Raw genomic sequence first — 15989 nt, 5'->3', positions numbered from 1 at the left:
AACACTGGTATGAACAGACACAGTTTGAAATAATGAACTAAAGGAGAATACTCCCAGCTTGCTCATTGAAATCAGATCCACAGAGAGAAATCATAGAGGATAGAGAAAGAGAAAGAGAAAGAAAGAGAGAGGGGGGGTGGATTTGAGGAAAATGAAGGGGAAAGTCAACTCTTATCAGTAGATGTGTGTTCATCGGGTTGTTTTTGTGAAACAAACTGCAGACTACACTTCCTGTCCAGAAAGGAAGTGTCCACGACAATCTGGAAAGTCTCAAATCTTTCAATGTTTTGGGACCAAGAAAATATGTTCAAACGTCATATAGTGAAGGCAAAGCAAGTGAACTAACTGATAATAACAGATCCATTGTAGGTATATTTACCAAATATTAACAAGTGTTTGTGTCAGAAACACACTTTTTCGTCCACTGCATTAGTCCGTTCTGAGGATGTGGGCCTATATCAGCCGAAGTTCATTTACTGAAACAGCTGTGGGATGTCTGGCAGAGTGAAAGCATCCTCCTTTGGTGCTTTTGGCCAACCACACAGATCTGAGACCTCTACTGCAAAAATCATAGGGACATTTCTGATCTCCACCAAGAGCTACGAACCTACAGTACAGTACCGTAAAGGCCTTAGCATACACACAAGCAATGCACATGTAGACGCACTCGTACAAGCGCACATATACAAACCCATACTCTGTGTATACACACACAGACACGATGGAAATCAATTACAGCGAGCCTGTTTAGGAAGTCCCCCCCCAGGAGGATCAACGAGCCCAGTGGGTCTGGAGTTGTGTGTGCGTGCATGTGTGTGTGTGTGTGCGCGTGTGTGCGTGTGTGTGTAAAGGGGGAGGGGTGGTAGCTCTTTTCCTTTTTCCATGCTTTATATCCTTATCTTGTCTTGTTGTCTTATCTCTTTCCCTCTTTCTCGCTCCCATTCCTTTTCCCGCCATCTCTTCACCTGTCTTGCTCTCTCTTCTTTCTCATCTTTCACCTTCAGCCTCAGGTTGCTTGCTTTAACTTTAACAGTGTTTGCAAAGATGGAGAATGTTGACTTGAAAGATCTTCTTTGACCCAAATGAAAAGGCTCCATTGACACTAATTGGTAGAGTCCTAAAGACGGAGTACTAAAGAGCAAATGATTAACATCCTCCTGCAGGCTTTAGGTTGTTTGATGTTGGCCAAAGGAGTGCGTGTGTGTGTGTGTGGGTGGGTACGCATGTGCCCCCCTGGTAAGAAAATATATTTGCATGACAGGCAACCCTTATTTATGTTTTACGTACATGATGATTGTAAACATGTCATGAAGACATGCAAAGCTCCCAGGTTGTAAAGTTCAGGAAGCAGAAATAGAACACAATAAAGCAAGGTCCCTTCTGTCTCTCTTAGGCCTCACGTATCTAGCTCAGCACGATGACACAAACTTCACTCCCCTTCTTACCTCCCAAACTTCCCTTTCAACCTCCATTCCCCCTATATTCTGCTAGAAACTCTTATTTTCCTACTCTCTCTGCCAGTGTTACTCTGCTAGGATCCCTCCATCATATAATCCTGTGTGCTTTGGCTTACCTCCTTAGCTGAGGTAATAAACAGTAGGCCAGGGGATACCTTGGAATTTCTCAACTACACCTTCATTACTGCCCACTCACACACACACACACACACCTCCTTGTGTAAGTGTGTGTTTGTGTGTGTATGAGAGAGAGAATGAGTGTACTTGTGCGCTTGTTTTTTGAGTACTGAAGCACATGTGTGTGCGTGTGCGTGTTGGCCATATAAGAATCAGTGACTATACTATTCGGTGTTTGGTTCCTATGGTAACTCCATAGGCATACTGTGGCTGGTGTTTTGACAGGCGCTGCGACTAGCAGGCTTTTCAATGGTCTCATTATGAGTGGAGCCTGGAGGCTGGCCTGCATACAGCCCATATCCCTGCACCACAAAGGACTCATAAAACTGACTGCAACCACTGCAGCGGCCCTCACCAGCGGCCCTCACCAGCGCCCCTCACCAGCGCCCCTCACCACACACTCTTACATAGAGGTTGGCTCTGTTGTGGTCGACACATGCACATGAGCGGGCACACACGCACGCACACGCACACACACACTGTAGGCATGCTTAACGTGGAGGTTGTGGTTGAACAAGGCAGTCAGCCATTGGACTGTATTTTCTCAGGCTTTTAATGTTTTGTGGCAGATCCTCACTGGATGTTAATAAGACCTTTACCATGAAACCTCACCTCAATCTCAATACAACCTCACCTCAACCTCTATACAACCTCACATCAAACTCAATTCAACCTCAACTCAAACTCATTACAACCTCAACTCAACCTCAATACATCGTACACCCGACCATCAACAACATCTGGCACCCTCACCAGAACTCTCTTTCCAAATACCCTTTTTCTCTCTCCATTCCTCTCTCTCTTCTCAATCCATCTCTCTTGGCAGTAACCAGGGGATAGATTCCATGGTTTGTAACTGTAAGCCAATGCCAGCTCAGTCTGTCAGTTTCACAGACAGCAGAACTAACTGCAGATAAATCACTTTTCCACTGCTGCGGAGGAGAGGATAGGTGGAGAGGAGAGGAGAGGTGGAGAGGAGAGCAGAGGAGAGGAGAAGGAGGAGAGGACAACCACGGACAAAGAGACAGACTGTGCAGTGGAGTCCCCCACTCTTTTTCCGACACACATAACAAGCGTAACATTTAAACTAAACAGACGAGCGCAAACACTGTAAATGACTTTTTCCACCAAATTTCCCACTCATAGTATTAGCTGAATTACAGCAATCTGTGAGGTGGTGGTTCCAAAGCATTCACAGTTGGGTAAAAAAAAGAAAATTGTGACAAGATGGTGAGGGTGTCAGCATGGTTAGGTTTGATGTGTGTGAGGGTTGGTTAACACATTCACAGGAGGGGCTGCAGTGGGCCTCATAACAGTGGGTCCTTTCATGGAACCTGTAGCATGGGTGTGAAAGACAAACTATCTAATGACTGAGACGCTGACCCCTAACATGTGAGTGTGTGCATGTGTGTGTAAAGCTTCTCTTACCTGTGAGAATCTGACCCCAGGGTACCGTAGCAGAGCTCTGCAGACCTTCAGGCTGGTAACAAGATCCTCCACACCATGCTTTCTGATTGGCTGAATGTCTTTCTCACTGGGGCGCCAGGTTCTTCTACAAACAACCCCCCAGACATGGTCGGAAATGTGACCTGAGGGCAGAGTCCTAACGATGGCTCTGGTGCCGGTACACACAGACTTCTTCACTTCCTGGTTGTTCCTGTAGAACCTCCGGACCAGAACAGTAGAGCGTTCCTTCTTGTTCCGTACAAATTCACTGTCTGACAGGCCTCCATCACTGTCGCTTTTTGGTGGGCTGACCATTGCCCCAGGTGATGACCCCAGTGGTGACCTGGAAGCTGTCATGGCTTCAAGGGAAGCCCGACGGAGGAAGACATTTTCCACGGAGGAGACCATGGGCTTGGGCCTCCTGTTCAGCCTCTCTAGGCTGGAGTAGCCGTCTCTCGGGCAGAGTCTGCGGGCATCACGCCTGCAGAGGGAAGCTCTAGTCTTGGGAGAGGTATCTGGGGGGCCTGGGTCTCCCTGGGGAGAATGAGAAGTTGATAACACAGACACAGGCAAGCTGCTCCGACGTTGAGCGGTGAGCTTGAGGCTGGGGCTTAATATGGGTTTGGGGCTGGGGCTGGGGCTGGGGCTGGGGCTGGGGCTGGGGCTGGGGCTGGGGCTGGGGCTGGGGCTAGGGCTGGGGCTGGGGCTGGGGAAGCAGGGGCAGGCAGAAGGGCCGGGGCTGGAGCAGTGACAGGAATTGGGACGAGCGCTGGGCCTGTGAGAGACCAGAGCAGCGCTGTTACATTCCAGTTGGCAGGAGTTTCCCTCTGGGCAGTTCCACGCTGGCATTCCACTAGCTGCTGCCTGAGGACGATCCACAGTCCCAGCAGTATAACCCCGGGGAATAGAACCCTTAGGAGCACAACCATGGGAAGTGGAACCCTGGGGAGTAGAACACTGGGCAGCGGGACCTATTTCTTGACACACAGTGTCCAGTCCACACTCGCTGTACAAGAGCCCTGTCCCGTGACTCCGGGCTCTATTTGTAAGGTCATTTGACCCACAGGGCTGTCTGGAATACATGCAGTGCTGTGTAGAAGCGACACTGTGGGAGGTTATAGAGCTAGCTGCTCTAGAACGGTAATCCCAGCCTCGACATCCTGTTTCCAGAAACTTCCCATCTAAACAGTCACAAGATAACTTCCTGTACAGCCGGAGGGGTGGGCTGGAGGTGGGGCTACACTGGCAGCTCACCAACGGTTGGTCAGAATGCCGTCTTTCTTCATTGTTCTGGTGCGTACTGGGCTCTGTAGTTCCTGGTTTACGCCGTGTCACGCAAGTCTCCTTTGCTGAAGTCATAGTGTCACTTGTTTTTCCTCTCTCTGCTGGAGCCTCAGGTCATTGAGCATCTAAAGGTCAGCAGGCCAACAATCATTTAGTTTGAAGGACAGAGATGGAGGTGTAGGTAGGCAGATCCAGGGGAACCTTCACACCAAACAGACTATGTTGTCAAAACAGAAGCCGATCCAGCTGTAAAAGCTAGGATATAAGCCTTGACCCTGGACAGCAGAAGAATTCCTGGGTACTCCGGTCCACATTCAGTGACTGTGTGTGGATATTTGGGTGTGCCGGCTAGATAGTCACTGTGATGTCACTGGTTCCTTTGCTCTGTCCTTCTGGTAAGGCCTCTCTCTGGTTTTGGAAACACACACATACATAAATTAGCATACATTATCTCTTTTTGACATCTTCTATTTCTCTCACACCCACATACCCAATATGGCATCGAAATTTCACATCCAGTTGTGAAGGTGCCTAGATTAGTGTGGTTGTTGAGACTTAAACCAGACTGATGACGTTGCTTCATCAGATATCAGTCCTTCCGTTTCAGAGGAGAGGGTGAAAGACAACATTAGTGTTTCACATTCTCGATGTGAGGGACAAAAGGTTAAAGTGAGAAAGAGAACAGAAAGCAATTATCTGTGAAAAGGGGGGGATCCGAGAGTATCTCACACCTATACACCTCACACTGCACTGTCGTCTCAGTATACCAGCCGAACTTCTGAGAGAACCTGGACATCCATTAAAAAGTGCCATGTTATATGTTCCATAATATCTCCAGATGACAGAAGATGCATAAGAACTCATCCCCCTGAACCATCTATACAATCCATTGATTGGCTTTGTTTTTGGTATAGTAACCTTGGCATCTTGTTGTGACTGTGTACCCAAAGCTCCTGTCTGGACCCCAGACCTTGACATCGTTTCCGTCTCTCTCATTATGTGCACAAGGGCATTTTCACCTACATCATGTGCCTTACTATCAATAATAACTGGAAAAAGCATGATTTTAGGTTTGCACTGGTCTTGCACAAGCAGTGGGTCTGTAAACAGTTCTGGTCAGAAAGACAGTCAGTCAGACCGTGCTGCAGCGCTAGGTCTGCGATGGCAGCAGAAAAGCCCCCTGTGAAAAACGCGTGGGTTGCTGGAATGTGAGGCCACTCCAGGGAGGGGAGATGATGTGTGTGTATGTGTGTGTGTGTGTGTGTGTAGGGGGTGGGGGGGGGGGTGGTCTAAGTCCATTGATTCTGTGTCCCTTTGCTAGCCAAACCCCAGACCAAACTTCCCACACCCACACACCAGACCATACATCAGGTTGTCTGTCTGCTGAAGGAGTAACCTCTTCTGAAGGCTGAATGTTACATGCATCAGTAGAGGAGAAGAGGAGAGAGAGACACAGACAGAAAGAGAGAGAGAGTTAGAGAGAGAGAGAGTTAGAGAGAGAGAGAGAGAGAGAGAGAGAGAGAGAGAGAGAGAGAGAGAGAGAGAGAGAGAGAGAGAGAGAGAGAGAGAGAGAGAGAGAGAGATTTTCTTCTTGACTTTGAATAGCACTGTAAAAACAGGTCAGATCAGAAGACACAACGATGTACGATGCATATCTTTCTCTGAACCCATAATGTAACAATGAGTCTTTAATCCCCCAACTCTGGCCCACTAATAGCCTGCATCAACGTGCGACCCCACATTTACCAGATATTAAAAGCCTTTGCTCCCTAACAGTCAAAAAAAATTACCATGAGCGTGTGGGATTCAAACCCTGGTTGGGTCCAGGAGCCTTGTCTCTCGGACTGTCTCAGGTCTGAGAAGCGCTGAGTGACAACAGCTCGGTGCTAACACTGGGCAGGGCTGGGGAGTCAAACCTGCAAATCAGCCCTGCCAATGGATCAAAGTTCTTCTGTTATCAGCTGCTGCGCAACCCTGACAAGACACACAAAGAGGTCTTGTAGGGCAAATCACAACTTGCTGCCGGCAGAGAAACAACCAGAGACAAGTGCAATGGGCAGCAAACCAGAAAAGATGAAATTGTTTCTAATTGACTGAACTTTGTACAATTATTACATTCAAGAAAAGGATTGTATGTATGTATCCAGGTAACTCTTAACTGCCAGTGGCAGTCATTACCTTATTGGTTGTGTGTGTGAGAGAGACTGCCTATGGGCATGGCGTAAGTTGAAGCTGAATCAACTGTACCGTCTTTATTGGTACTCACAATACCTTAGATATGAGAGAAAGACAGAGAGAGAGAGAGACAGAGAGAGACAGAGAGACAGAGAGACAGAGAGACAGAGAGACAGAGAGACAGAGAGACAGAGAGACAGAGAGAGAGAGAGAGAGAGAGAGAGAGAGAGAGAGAGAGAGAGAGAGAGAGAGATCATAACCTACATGACTGTTTCCACCAGTCACCTGGACAGAGAAGATGAAATTGATTGAAGTTAATTGACAGATGTTTGCTGATAAGTCACAAAAGTACTAAGCATTAAATTAACGCTCTGTCACTTTACTGCATACAGCCCTACTGCATTCTTTTATTTTTTCTTTACATTTTATATTATACAGTTTTGTCAGTATTCTTATGTAAATCTTTTACATTCTTACTTTTTTATATTGTATATTTAAGGACCGCACGCATATTTTTAAGATTTGTATATGTTTATTATATGTTTAATCTATCTGCCCACCAAAGTAAATTCCTTGTTTGTGTGCACTTAGTTGACGATTAAACTTTATTCCGATTCTGATTGTCACAATTAATATTATTAATAATAAAAGAGGCCTCTATGGACACGCAAAGTCAGAAGCTTTCACAATTCTTTACCAGTCACATTACACTTCTAGAGCCACGACCTACAAATCAGGTCACTAAGACAGCAGTGGAGCACGGGATTCCTAATCTAACTAGGAATCTGAGCGAGGCTAAGGGAGTGTCAGCTCCCTTAGAGTTTCAGGTTTGGTCAGTCACTCCTGTCAGATAGGATGAAAAAATCCTTCCTACACATTCTGAAGAATCATATCAGCTTCATCCAGATATTAGTTAGATGAAAGCCAAAGGGTCAGCATAGTTTACCATTCTAACATATTGTCCATTTTGTTTGTCAATATTTAAATAATGTTATAGTATTTAGAAACATGGCACATGTGTTTAGATATTTGCTCTGTGTATTGTTCTGACATCTGAGTCAAACTAAACCATCATCCACAGGTATGCAGTGGATGTCTTTTACATTGCATCACCACAGCAACCAGGAAAGGGGAAGTTTAGAACAATTGGTATAATGCTCCCTAAATCATCAATACTTTTTTGTCCCACAGTTAACTGGAGGCCTTCTGGTGGGGTTGGGGATTAGGGGTTATTCATGTGGGATTATTTCTTAACGCATCCAAGTGATGACTCACGCGCTGGTATGTGATTAGGCCAGCCTCACGTGGGGTGACTGAGAGAGTTAGAGAGAGAGTGTGTGTGTGTGTGAGAGAGAGTGAGTGAATGAGTGGGGAGGAGAAAAGAGAAAAGATTGGTGTAGGGAGACAGAAAGAGTGAGAGACAGAAAGATACACAGACACACAAGAGAGAGAGAGAGAGAGAGAGAGAGAGAGAGAGAGAGAGAGAGAGAGAGAGAGAGAGAGAGAGAGAGAGAGAGAGAGAGAGAGAGAGAGAGAGAGAGAGAGAGAGATGCTGCAGTTCTGACTGGCACAGTGAGTCTGGACAAATCCCCCTCTTTAAGAGATCACAGAAGAAAAGACATGTCATCTAATAACAAAAGATGGACATTCCTTCCTTTGCACAACAAAGACTTCACATCATTGTGTACAAAGACACACAAATTAAACATTGGGAAAAAACATATTTCCAAAAAATAAGACTTATTAACACCAGGCTTGGCCTAGAGAGAGAAAATAGGTAGTTTGGTATTTTCATAATGTGTGAAAACGTACTTAATATTGTCCACTTTAGTGTCACAAAAGTAGTCAGAGATCACGTCTGGTTACGAAGGGGAAGAACAGAACCTAACAGGATCCTGTTCATGGAGGGTCCTGGAGAACATATGGATCTGATTAGAAGGCTGGGCAGAGGACGCCAGTGGAAAGAGGGAGCCTGTGTGTGTGTGTGTGTGTGTGTGTGTGTGTGTGTGTGTGTGTGTGTGTGTGTGTGTGTGTGTGTGTGTGTGTGTGTGTGTGTGTGTGTGTGTGCGTGCGTGCGTGCGTGCATAATAACAAGGGGAGAGGGCTGACTTAAGCCTCTGGAGGGTCGATGGTACTTGCAGACTATGGACAAATGTTGTGCATATTTCTATCTCGTCTATTAGAACATTTGTACTTTGCAATAACCAGACTTAATGAAGCCTATCCTGTATACCCCATAAAGAGTGAGAGAACATATCCTTCTCTATGCATCTTTATGTTTTCTCTTGTTTTATTTACTTTGGTAAATACAGACTCTCGCCCTACATACAGAAGTAGAGCAAAATGTACCTACTGCTTAGCTAGGTAGGAAGTTATCTATACTGATTTTGCATAATTCTATAGGCATATATACATCAAGTTTATACTTTTATTGCACCGTACTCTTGTTTGAACTGCTTGGAGCATCGTCTGGACACTTACGTTGAGTAAAAATGACACTGCATATCAGAGATGAACCATTTGACACATTAAAATTAAATGCCAAAAAATGAGTTGACAATGTGACAATGACATGGAAAACTTTTTCCTATGATGCCAAATATCTGGGAGACTAGAGGTATCACGCAGAAAGCTTTGGTAGACAAACATAAACATCGACTCGTACACTCACACCTTTTCTCTGAAGTAAAAGAACGTGTGTGTTGTGAATGTCGTGCACCAATCAAATTAGAAACGATCCATTCGTCAATATTCATGAATGCAAGGATTGAAACACTAGGATTTCCCTGTCAAACGGGTTGTCAACAAATTGGTCTGAGGATCAATTTGGAGCTGATGTAGGCCAACCGATTGACTTGTTATCAATTTGTATTTGATCCTACATGATAACAAAGGTTCTGAATTGCCACAAAATATTGGGTTTACAACGCGACACGTGCATTTGCAGCCAATGTGTGTCCAGCAGAACCAATTATAGTACACAAACAAACGTTACTCACCAAACAAACTTTGCATTCGCAGCAAATCAATCCAGAAAAGTCCGATTACTTTCCGATGATAACTCTGTAACACGAGTTATGAGCTATCGGGATTGGGAAGAGAGTGACTCGGCTTGATGAGATGAGGAGAAGAAACCCAAACACCGCCTCCCGGCAGCTGGGACTAGAGGTGCTGTTAGGCTTGTAGTGGCCAGTTCGCGGCAGCTCAGGAGGACAATAGGCGTTGCAGGGCTGGTAATGATAAGCAGCCCGAATGCACAGTGCACTGTCACTACATTGGAATGTCTGGCAGCAGTATCTGTGGTTGCCTTTTGTTTCACTGTAGCTGTGGATAAAAGTTTAAAAATTAGATAAAAGGGAATTAACTAGTTTAATTTAGGTGGCTCGACAGACAGCTGCAATTTATTGATTTGTCTTTTTACTATGGTTTATAATACCTGAATGCATTTGTTAGGAGAGGCGACTCGAACACATGCTCAGAAAACTTTTTTTATCGTTTTATTATCACATTTACTTCCTATACTTAACAACCAATGTATTTTGTAGTTTAGGCTTCCCGCGCCCGCCCCTCGTCCCTCAGTCACTCCCCTTCAGGGCGTGTGTGTGTGTGTGTGTGTGTGTGGTGTGTGTGTGTGTGTGTGTGTGTGTGTGTGTGTGTGTGTGTGTGTGTGTGTGTGTGTGTGTGTGTGTGTAGGCCTGGCCTACTATTAAACTTAACTATTCAACCTGGAAAATGAGAGATTATTTTCCAATTCCCTGCCGTTCTCCTGATGGTCTTATGCCATCCTGCAAGAATGTTGGAGACCTCCGCCCTTAAATCAAACCAAGTACCGATGTCTAAACTCAAGAGATGAATTTCATTATCAATAATTGTATCCCCACGTCACAAATAGTGGTTTTCCTATTGTTCATTTGTAACACTAGTATCGTCTTCCCTTACATATTATTAACTTTTAATCAAAGGATTTAGTATACCAGATCATTTGATTAAAAGTGGTATACCCCTTTGTCTGAACTGTATCTGGATAATTTTTTTTAAAGGCAGCTAATAAAATGAGCGTATATTCTGTTAGATTTCTCTAAATAACATGCCTTCAGCATTTCACAACACATTTCACCATATGTAAACCTAGGCAAAATACGCCATCTGCTGAGTATAAGAGGTTGTTGTAGTTTGTGTTGCCTACTGTTTGTCAAAAACCATTACTGTAATTACAGAGGAAGGGGGTAATACATATCTTCATAGTTTAAAAAAACTATTCCATGTGAACTGCATAAAGTCTGTTTAAACTAAGCTTTTAGGACCTTGTTTTAATGCGATATATTCCTTCTTCACAATTTAGTTTTGTTTATCAATGCAATGGAAGAAAGCTGTAGAAAGGGCATGTCTAAAATTGTCTAAAGCCCTAACAGGGGAACATGATAATGGTTGCCCCCCCCCCCCCCCCCCCCCCCCCCCACACCACCACACAGGTAGAGAGACTGAAAGCACTGACAGCTACCTGACTCAGTGGTTTGTGCAAATCAATAGAGATTTCAGTTGTTGTCCTGCATTGAGTTGTTAGTTTAGCTGGATTACAACAATGGCTGTGTGTAACAATAGCAAATGGATTTGTGAATCAGATTATCTGTATTCTGAGAAGGCCTGAGTCCTTAAACTCACAATGGGGCCCAGCTGGCAAGGGAGAAACCAGTAATGAGAAACATGATTTGTGGAGTTTGTCATCACACACATTCAATGCTAAATTAAGACCAAATATATATTGTTTATCTGCAATTTATTTCAGAATCAACTCACAAAATATTTTACATTTTCAAGAATACCTTCAAATACTCATTGAAAGTAATATTGTGTAAAGCAGTTCTTATGAGTCTAATGTTTCAGTACAAATGTAATCCACTGGATTAGTGTTTTGCTCAAAGGTAATACATGTAAATGCTTAATAACAAGTAACTGTAAGAATAATAAGAATACTCTATTGTGCTTTGACTACTATTAGTTAAGCTAATTTATTCAATCCATAGCAAAAATAAAGATGCTTTTATATGCCTTTACATCTCTGACCACCTGAATTCAAATATGGTCCCATGAACAATGGTGACATGTTAATATACTGTTTATAAACAATATAGAAAAAGACATCATACAACCATATCTTTAAAAAAAGGTTTGTATCACTATAAGAGCCCTAAACAGTCATAGTTGCATATGATTGTGCAAATTTAAGTAAGAGCATATATATTTACCACAGCAAGGTAAATACTAATTCAAGTCTTAGACTTTCTTTTTTTATTTCTGAAGAAAGTGCTTTTATAAAGTATTCACAACTGAGTTTGTCTCCTGAAAAACAGTAAGATACCATATAAAATAGCGGTTTGCATAAATAAGAAAACTACAGAGTAAAAGCTTAATGATCACAGTGGTGTCAAAACTCATGTAATATAACAGAGTGTGCAAACTCAAATGCTTAATTTTTAATAGCAAGTAGAAATATGAAAGGAAGGCAGTTGGTTTTTAAAAGGTGTTCCACAGTCTTGCCATGAATGCCTGAATGACCATCAACCGACCAATAGTTCTTGTTTTTAGATTTCAAACTTTGATATGATGTATGCATCATTCTGTTTTACCAGCAACTGGTTTTCTCCCAGTTTGTTACTAGACTTTTTATTTCTGTATTGCTAATGTATATCACCACTGGGAAAATAGAATGGAGATGTGCGTTTGATCACACTCAATTCTAACCCTCAATATTTCCAAGTGCAAAAAAGTTTTTCAAACACCTTTCATCTTAAGTTCACCCTATCACACAGTTAACCATTTCCAGACTATATGGGTTACAAAAAGATTGTATGTAATTAAATGCTCAATACTAAAAGTATCAATATTCAGCATCTCTCTGAGAGTGTAAAACCTTACAGTAACGTTGTGTAAGAAGTTTCTTTGGTTTACCTCAAACATCAGCATTATACAATATCATCAAATGACATCTTCTAAAACATATTGTATGACACATCAGGTGTCAGGTAGGACATCATCATTAAATACATTTACGTTTTAAGGTTTTCTCATTTTGTATGGTTAACATTTAATAACTTAATAATAACATTTCAAAAAATTCAACCCTTATTAAGACAAGGGTTTTCTTGTGCATCTTTAAGTCAACTCTTCATCTTGTTGGCATACAACTTCCTGAGGGCCACTCCACTAGTGCTGACCACCACACACAGAGCCCCTCCCAGGCTCCACCAGGTCGGCTTACGGTCGAAGAACAGGAACTGGAAAGAAAAGGCCAGGACCACGTCCACCGTCCTCATCAAGGCCACAGGCCCGGCTTTCTCTATCTGCAGAGCCTTGGTGAGGAAGATCTGCCCAGCGATCCCCAGCACCGCAATCAGCATCAGGATCCAGCGGTCCCGCCCACAAAAGGGCAGAGTCCACTCCTCCATCACTGACAGAGCGATGATGCACTCTATGAAGCCCATGACTGCGTAGTACCACACAGAGAGGTAGTAGTGGACACTCTTACCCATCTTCCTGAGAACGACAAAGACAAACGCGGCAGCGATGGCGCCGCCGAAGGCAGCGATTGTCCCCTTGAGGTGATTGGTGTAGTCTCCCTCGATACCCTCCGTACGCGCCCCGAAGAGGAAGGGTGGCCGAGCAATGAGGATGACACCTGCCAGGGTGAAGACGGTGAAAACGCAGTCCCAAATGGTGCACCTGGAGAGGACACAATAAGGACAGTGAATTCTTTTTTTACTTGTGAAACATTTTGAGAACTGCTTTGAAAATAAGTTCAGTAAAGTGGTAGTTGTAGTAGCAGCGCTTTTACTTCTCCTTAAGAAAAATCCAGGCGAGCAGGGAGGTGAAGACAGGGTTAGAGAACATGATGACGGTGGCATCCGCCAGGGGCATCTGCTGCACGGCGTAGTAGAGCAGGATCATGGCGTTGGAGCCCAGGAGGCCGCGCAGCACCAGGTAAACACGTTTGTCCCTCGGGCCCAGGAATCCAACACTGCAGGGGAGGGATGGAGACCAGGAGATGAGACGGAAGGAAGGAAGGAAGGAAAGGAGAGAGAGAGACAGAGAGAGAGAGAGAGAGAGAGAGAGAGAGAGAGAGAGAGAGAGAGAGAGAGAGAGAGAGAGAGAGAGAGAGAGAGAGAGAGAGAGAGAGAGACCAATAACGAATAACATCTGAGAGAAGAGCAGTCTGACATAACAGCCAATCAGAACAGGACTTATGTCTGTTTCCACCAAATAATTAGCTATAACAATTAGACTGGATGACAGGGTACAGCACACACAAAACACAGATGTAACATGACATTCAGCAATCACCTGTACAGACACGATGAAAGCAGTAAATTGACCGATGTTGGCTAATAAGTCACGAAAGGAATGTAGTCACGATTAATATGATTAATAATGAAAGAGGCCTCTATTAGAACTTTGAGATTTGTTTTCGAATGAAAATCGATAGAAATAAAATGTATTATTATTATTATTATTATGGAAAAGCAAAGTCAGAAGCTTTCACAATTCTTGAAAGAGAGAGAGAGAGAGAGAGAGAGAGAGAGAGAGAGAGAGAGAGAGAGATAGCTTGTGTGTATGTGTGTACCACGTACTTGTGATAGAGCAGCAGAGGCATGACAAACAGCATCTGGAAGAAGCAGCGAATGGCGCTGATCTCTATGGCATGGATGCCCTCAATGCTCTTCACCAGGAGGGCGATGACAGAGAAGAATACTGTAGATAGGAGCCCATAGAAAAGACCCAAGCCTGGACACTTGCGCTTCTTCTCTGGTTCTGGTGACGGACAGAGGGAGGAGGAGTAGTGGGTAGAGGTTATTACAAAGAGAGAGATACAGTAGAATGGTATGAGGCCTGAGCTGAAAAGATCAAGCTCCACAAAAGAGAGACAGTCTGGTTGTCAAGGAAGCTCTATGGGAAACCAGGAAAGGCAGCTTCACCTTTGGGAACCTTATTTGTACACCATAGGGGGCTTAGCTTTAACAAAGGACGGCACAAAAACAACATGACTAATGGATAGATTACTGTCATGTTGGCTAAAATATTAATGTCAATCTGATATCTGAATGATTTTAGGTTTTTATATAGAAAATATATTTAATTTGTTTCTATATAAAACATATTTAAACTCCCATTATTTAAAAGGCCATTAAGAGGAAGGCTTTGAATCATGTCAGCCTGACACAGCAATTTTTAATAAACAAGGAAACTATTGTCTCTTCAATGAGAACCTTGACTCATCACAAGCAGCAAATAATGAAGGCTATTCCCTTGCTTGATCATTGTACAATCTTTAAAGTAGCCTAATGCTTTGACTCAGATATTTTGGAATGGGCCTATGTTGTATGGAAATAAAAGGGTATTTACGTTTTTAAATATTAGGCTAATGGTTGGAATAAATATATACATGGCTTCTACTTTAGAGTTTGAGAATAACTGCACCGTCATACTGGATGATATTTAGATGATAAACCGTATTATCAGACCATTAAATAGCTACATAATTCTACATCTCACGATAAAGAAACTGTTTGAATAACGTACACGAGTTTGAATTACTATCAGGACTATATTACTTGGGAGTAATTTCTACACTGTACAGAACAAGAGATTACGTCAGTTACATAACGTGCTACGAGAGAGGTCATTGGCTGTCGAACTGCTAATCATTTTCTTTCAATATCATTTTAATCTCAAAGTTAATCATACAGGGACGCTGATCCGGAAACTTACATCGACGAAATAGATATGATGAATGTAATATAATAGCAATAATTTAAAAATCACTATGATGTTCCAGTGCTCAACTACCTTTATCAAACGGGGTTTCTCCCCCGGCTGGGATGGGATTCCCGTCGCTGCAGTCAGTTCTCCAACATGTGTACCGGGAACAGAACCGAAGAATGGCATTGGTGTTGTCCACTTGTTTTGTGGTGCTGCCTGCCTTTTCATCATCATTGCTGAAACACGGTGAATCATGACTACTTTGTAAGTAAACCCTTTCTGTTGCGTGTACATCGTCTTCCTCGTCTTCGATATCGGCAACTTTGTGAAACACTACTCTGATATCTTCCTGTCTGCGTGGTACGACCGATAAAACTCGGTCGTCTATGGAAGCGCTACTTTCTGTCATATCACCCTCGGAAAGATGCAACAGGTGGCATGCCTTGGAGTGCGTGTTTTCCCTTGTCCTGAGTGAAACAGAGCGATTAATATGTAACCTTGGTGTCTACAGAGCAGCATGCAATGATTACTTTAACCACAGGAGGCAGAAAACCCCGGTTGCGCAGTTGGACAATCAAAACGTTGCCCAACGTTTAAAACTGAGTTCCCATGGGGTCAAGTTACCTCTCCCACCACACCTTATTATCCAAATGTGTAACTAAAATGTTTGGCAAAAAAAGGCTTTTTATTTTTAAG

The 15989-nt window shown here is 43.4% G+C and overlaps 2 protein-coding genes across 6 annotated transcripts in view; both read right to left on the bottom strand.

Annotated features, from left to right (window-relative positions):
• plce1 (phospholipase C, epsilon 1) overlaps positions 1 to 10033 on the bottom strand; it is a 51073-nt gene extending 41040 nt beyond the window's left edge. For 4 of the 5 annotated variants that reach the window (XM_047033139.1, XM_047033142.1, XM_047033141.1 and 1 more), the window contains exons 1-3: positions 9976 to 10033; positions 9539 to 9863; positions 3063 to 4772 (exon numbers count right to left, since the gene is read on the bottom strand). In XM_047033139.1, the coding sequence (XP_046889095.1) occupies positions 3063 to 4439 (1377 nt within the window). In that variant the 5' untranslated portion in view covers positions 4440 to 4772; positions 9539 to 9863; positions 9976 to 10033. Of the gene's footprint in view, positions 1 to 3062; positions 4773 to 6154; positions 6237 to 9538; positions 9864 to 9975 lie in introns of those variants that run through there. The other variant, XM_047033140.1, reaches the window with a different exon arrangement.
• Positions 10034 to 11314: 1281 nt separating this feature from the next.
• On the bottom strand, positions 11315 to 15710 carry slc35g1 (solute carrier family 35 member G1). The gene is made up of 4 exons (XM_047032317.1): positions 15381 to 15710; positions 14165 to 14345; positions 13372 to 13554; positions 11315 to 13259 (listed from the first exon to the last, which is right to left on the bottom strand). The coding sequence occupies exons 1-4, from the start codon at positions 15700 to 15702 to the stop codon at positions 12698 to 12700; spliced, it is 1248 nt and encodes a 415-aa protein (XP_046888273.1). The 5' UTR covers positions 15703 to 15710; the 3' UTR covers positions 11315 to 12697.
• Between the last annotated feature and the right edge of the window lie 279 nt (positions 15711 to 15989).

The sequence above is a fragment of the Hypomesus transpacificus genome, chromosome 13 (genome assembly GCF_021917145.1).
Source record: "Hypomesus transpacificus isolate Combined female chromosome 13, fHypTra1, whole genome shotgun sequence".
NCBI lineage: Eukaryota > Metazoa > Chordata > Actinopteri > Osmeriformes > Osmeridae > Hypomesus > Hypomesus transpacificus.
Note: the sequence above shows the minus strand (reverse complement) of the source record. Positions and strands in the feature narration are given on the sequence as shown.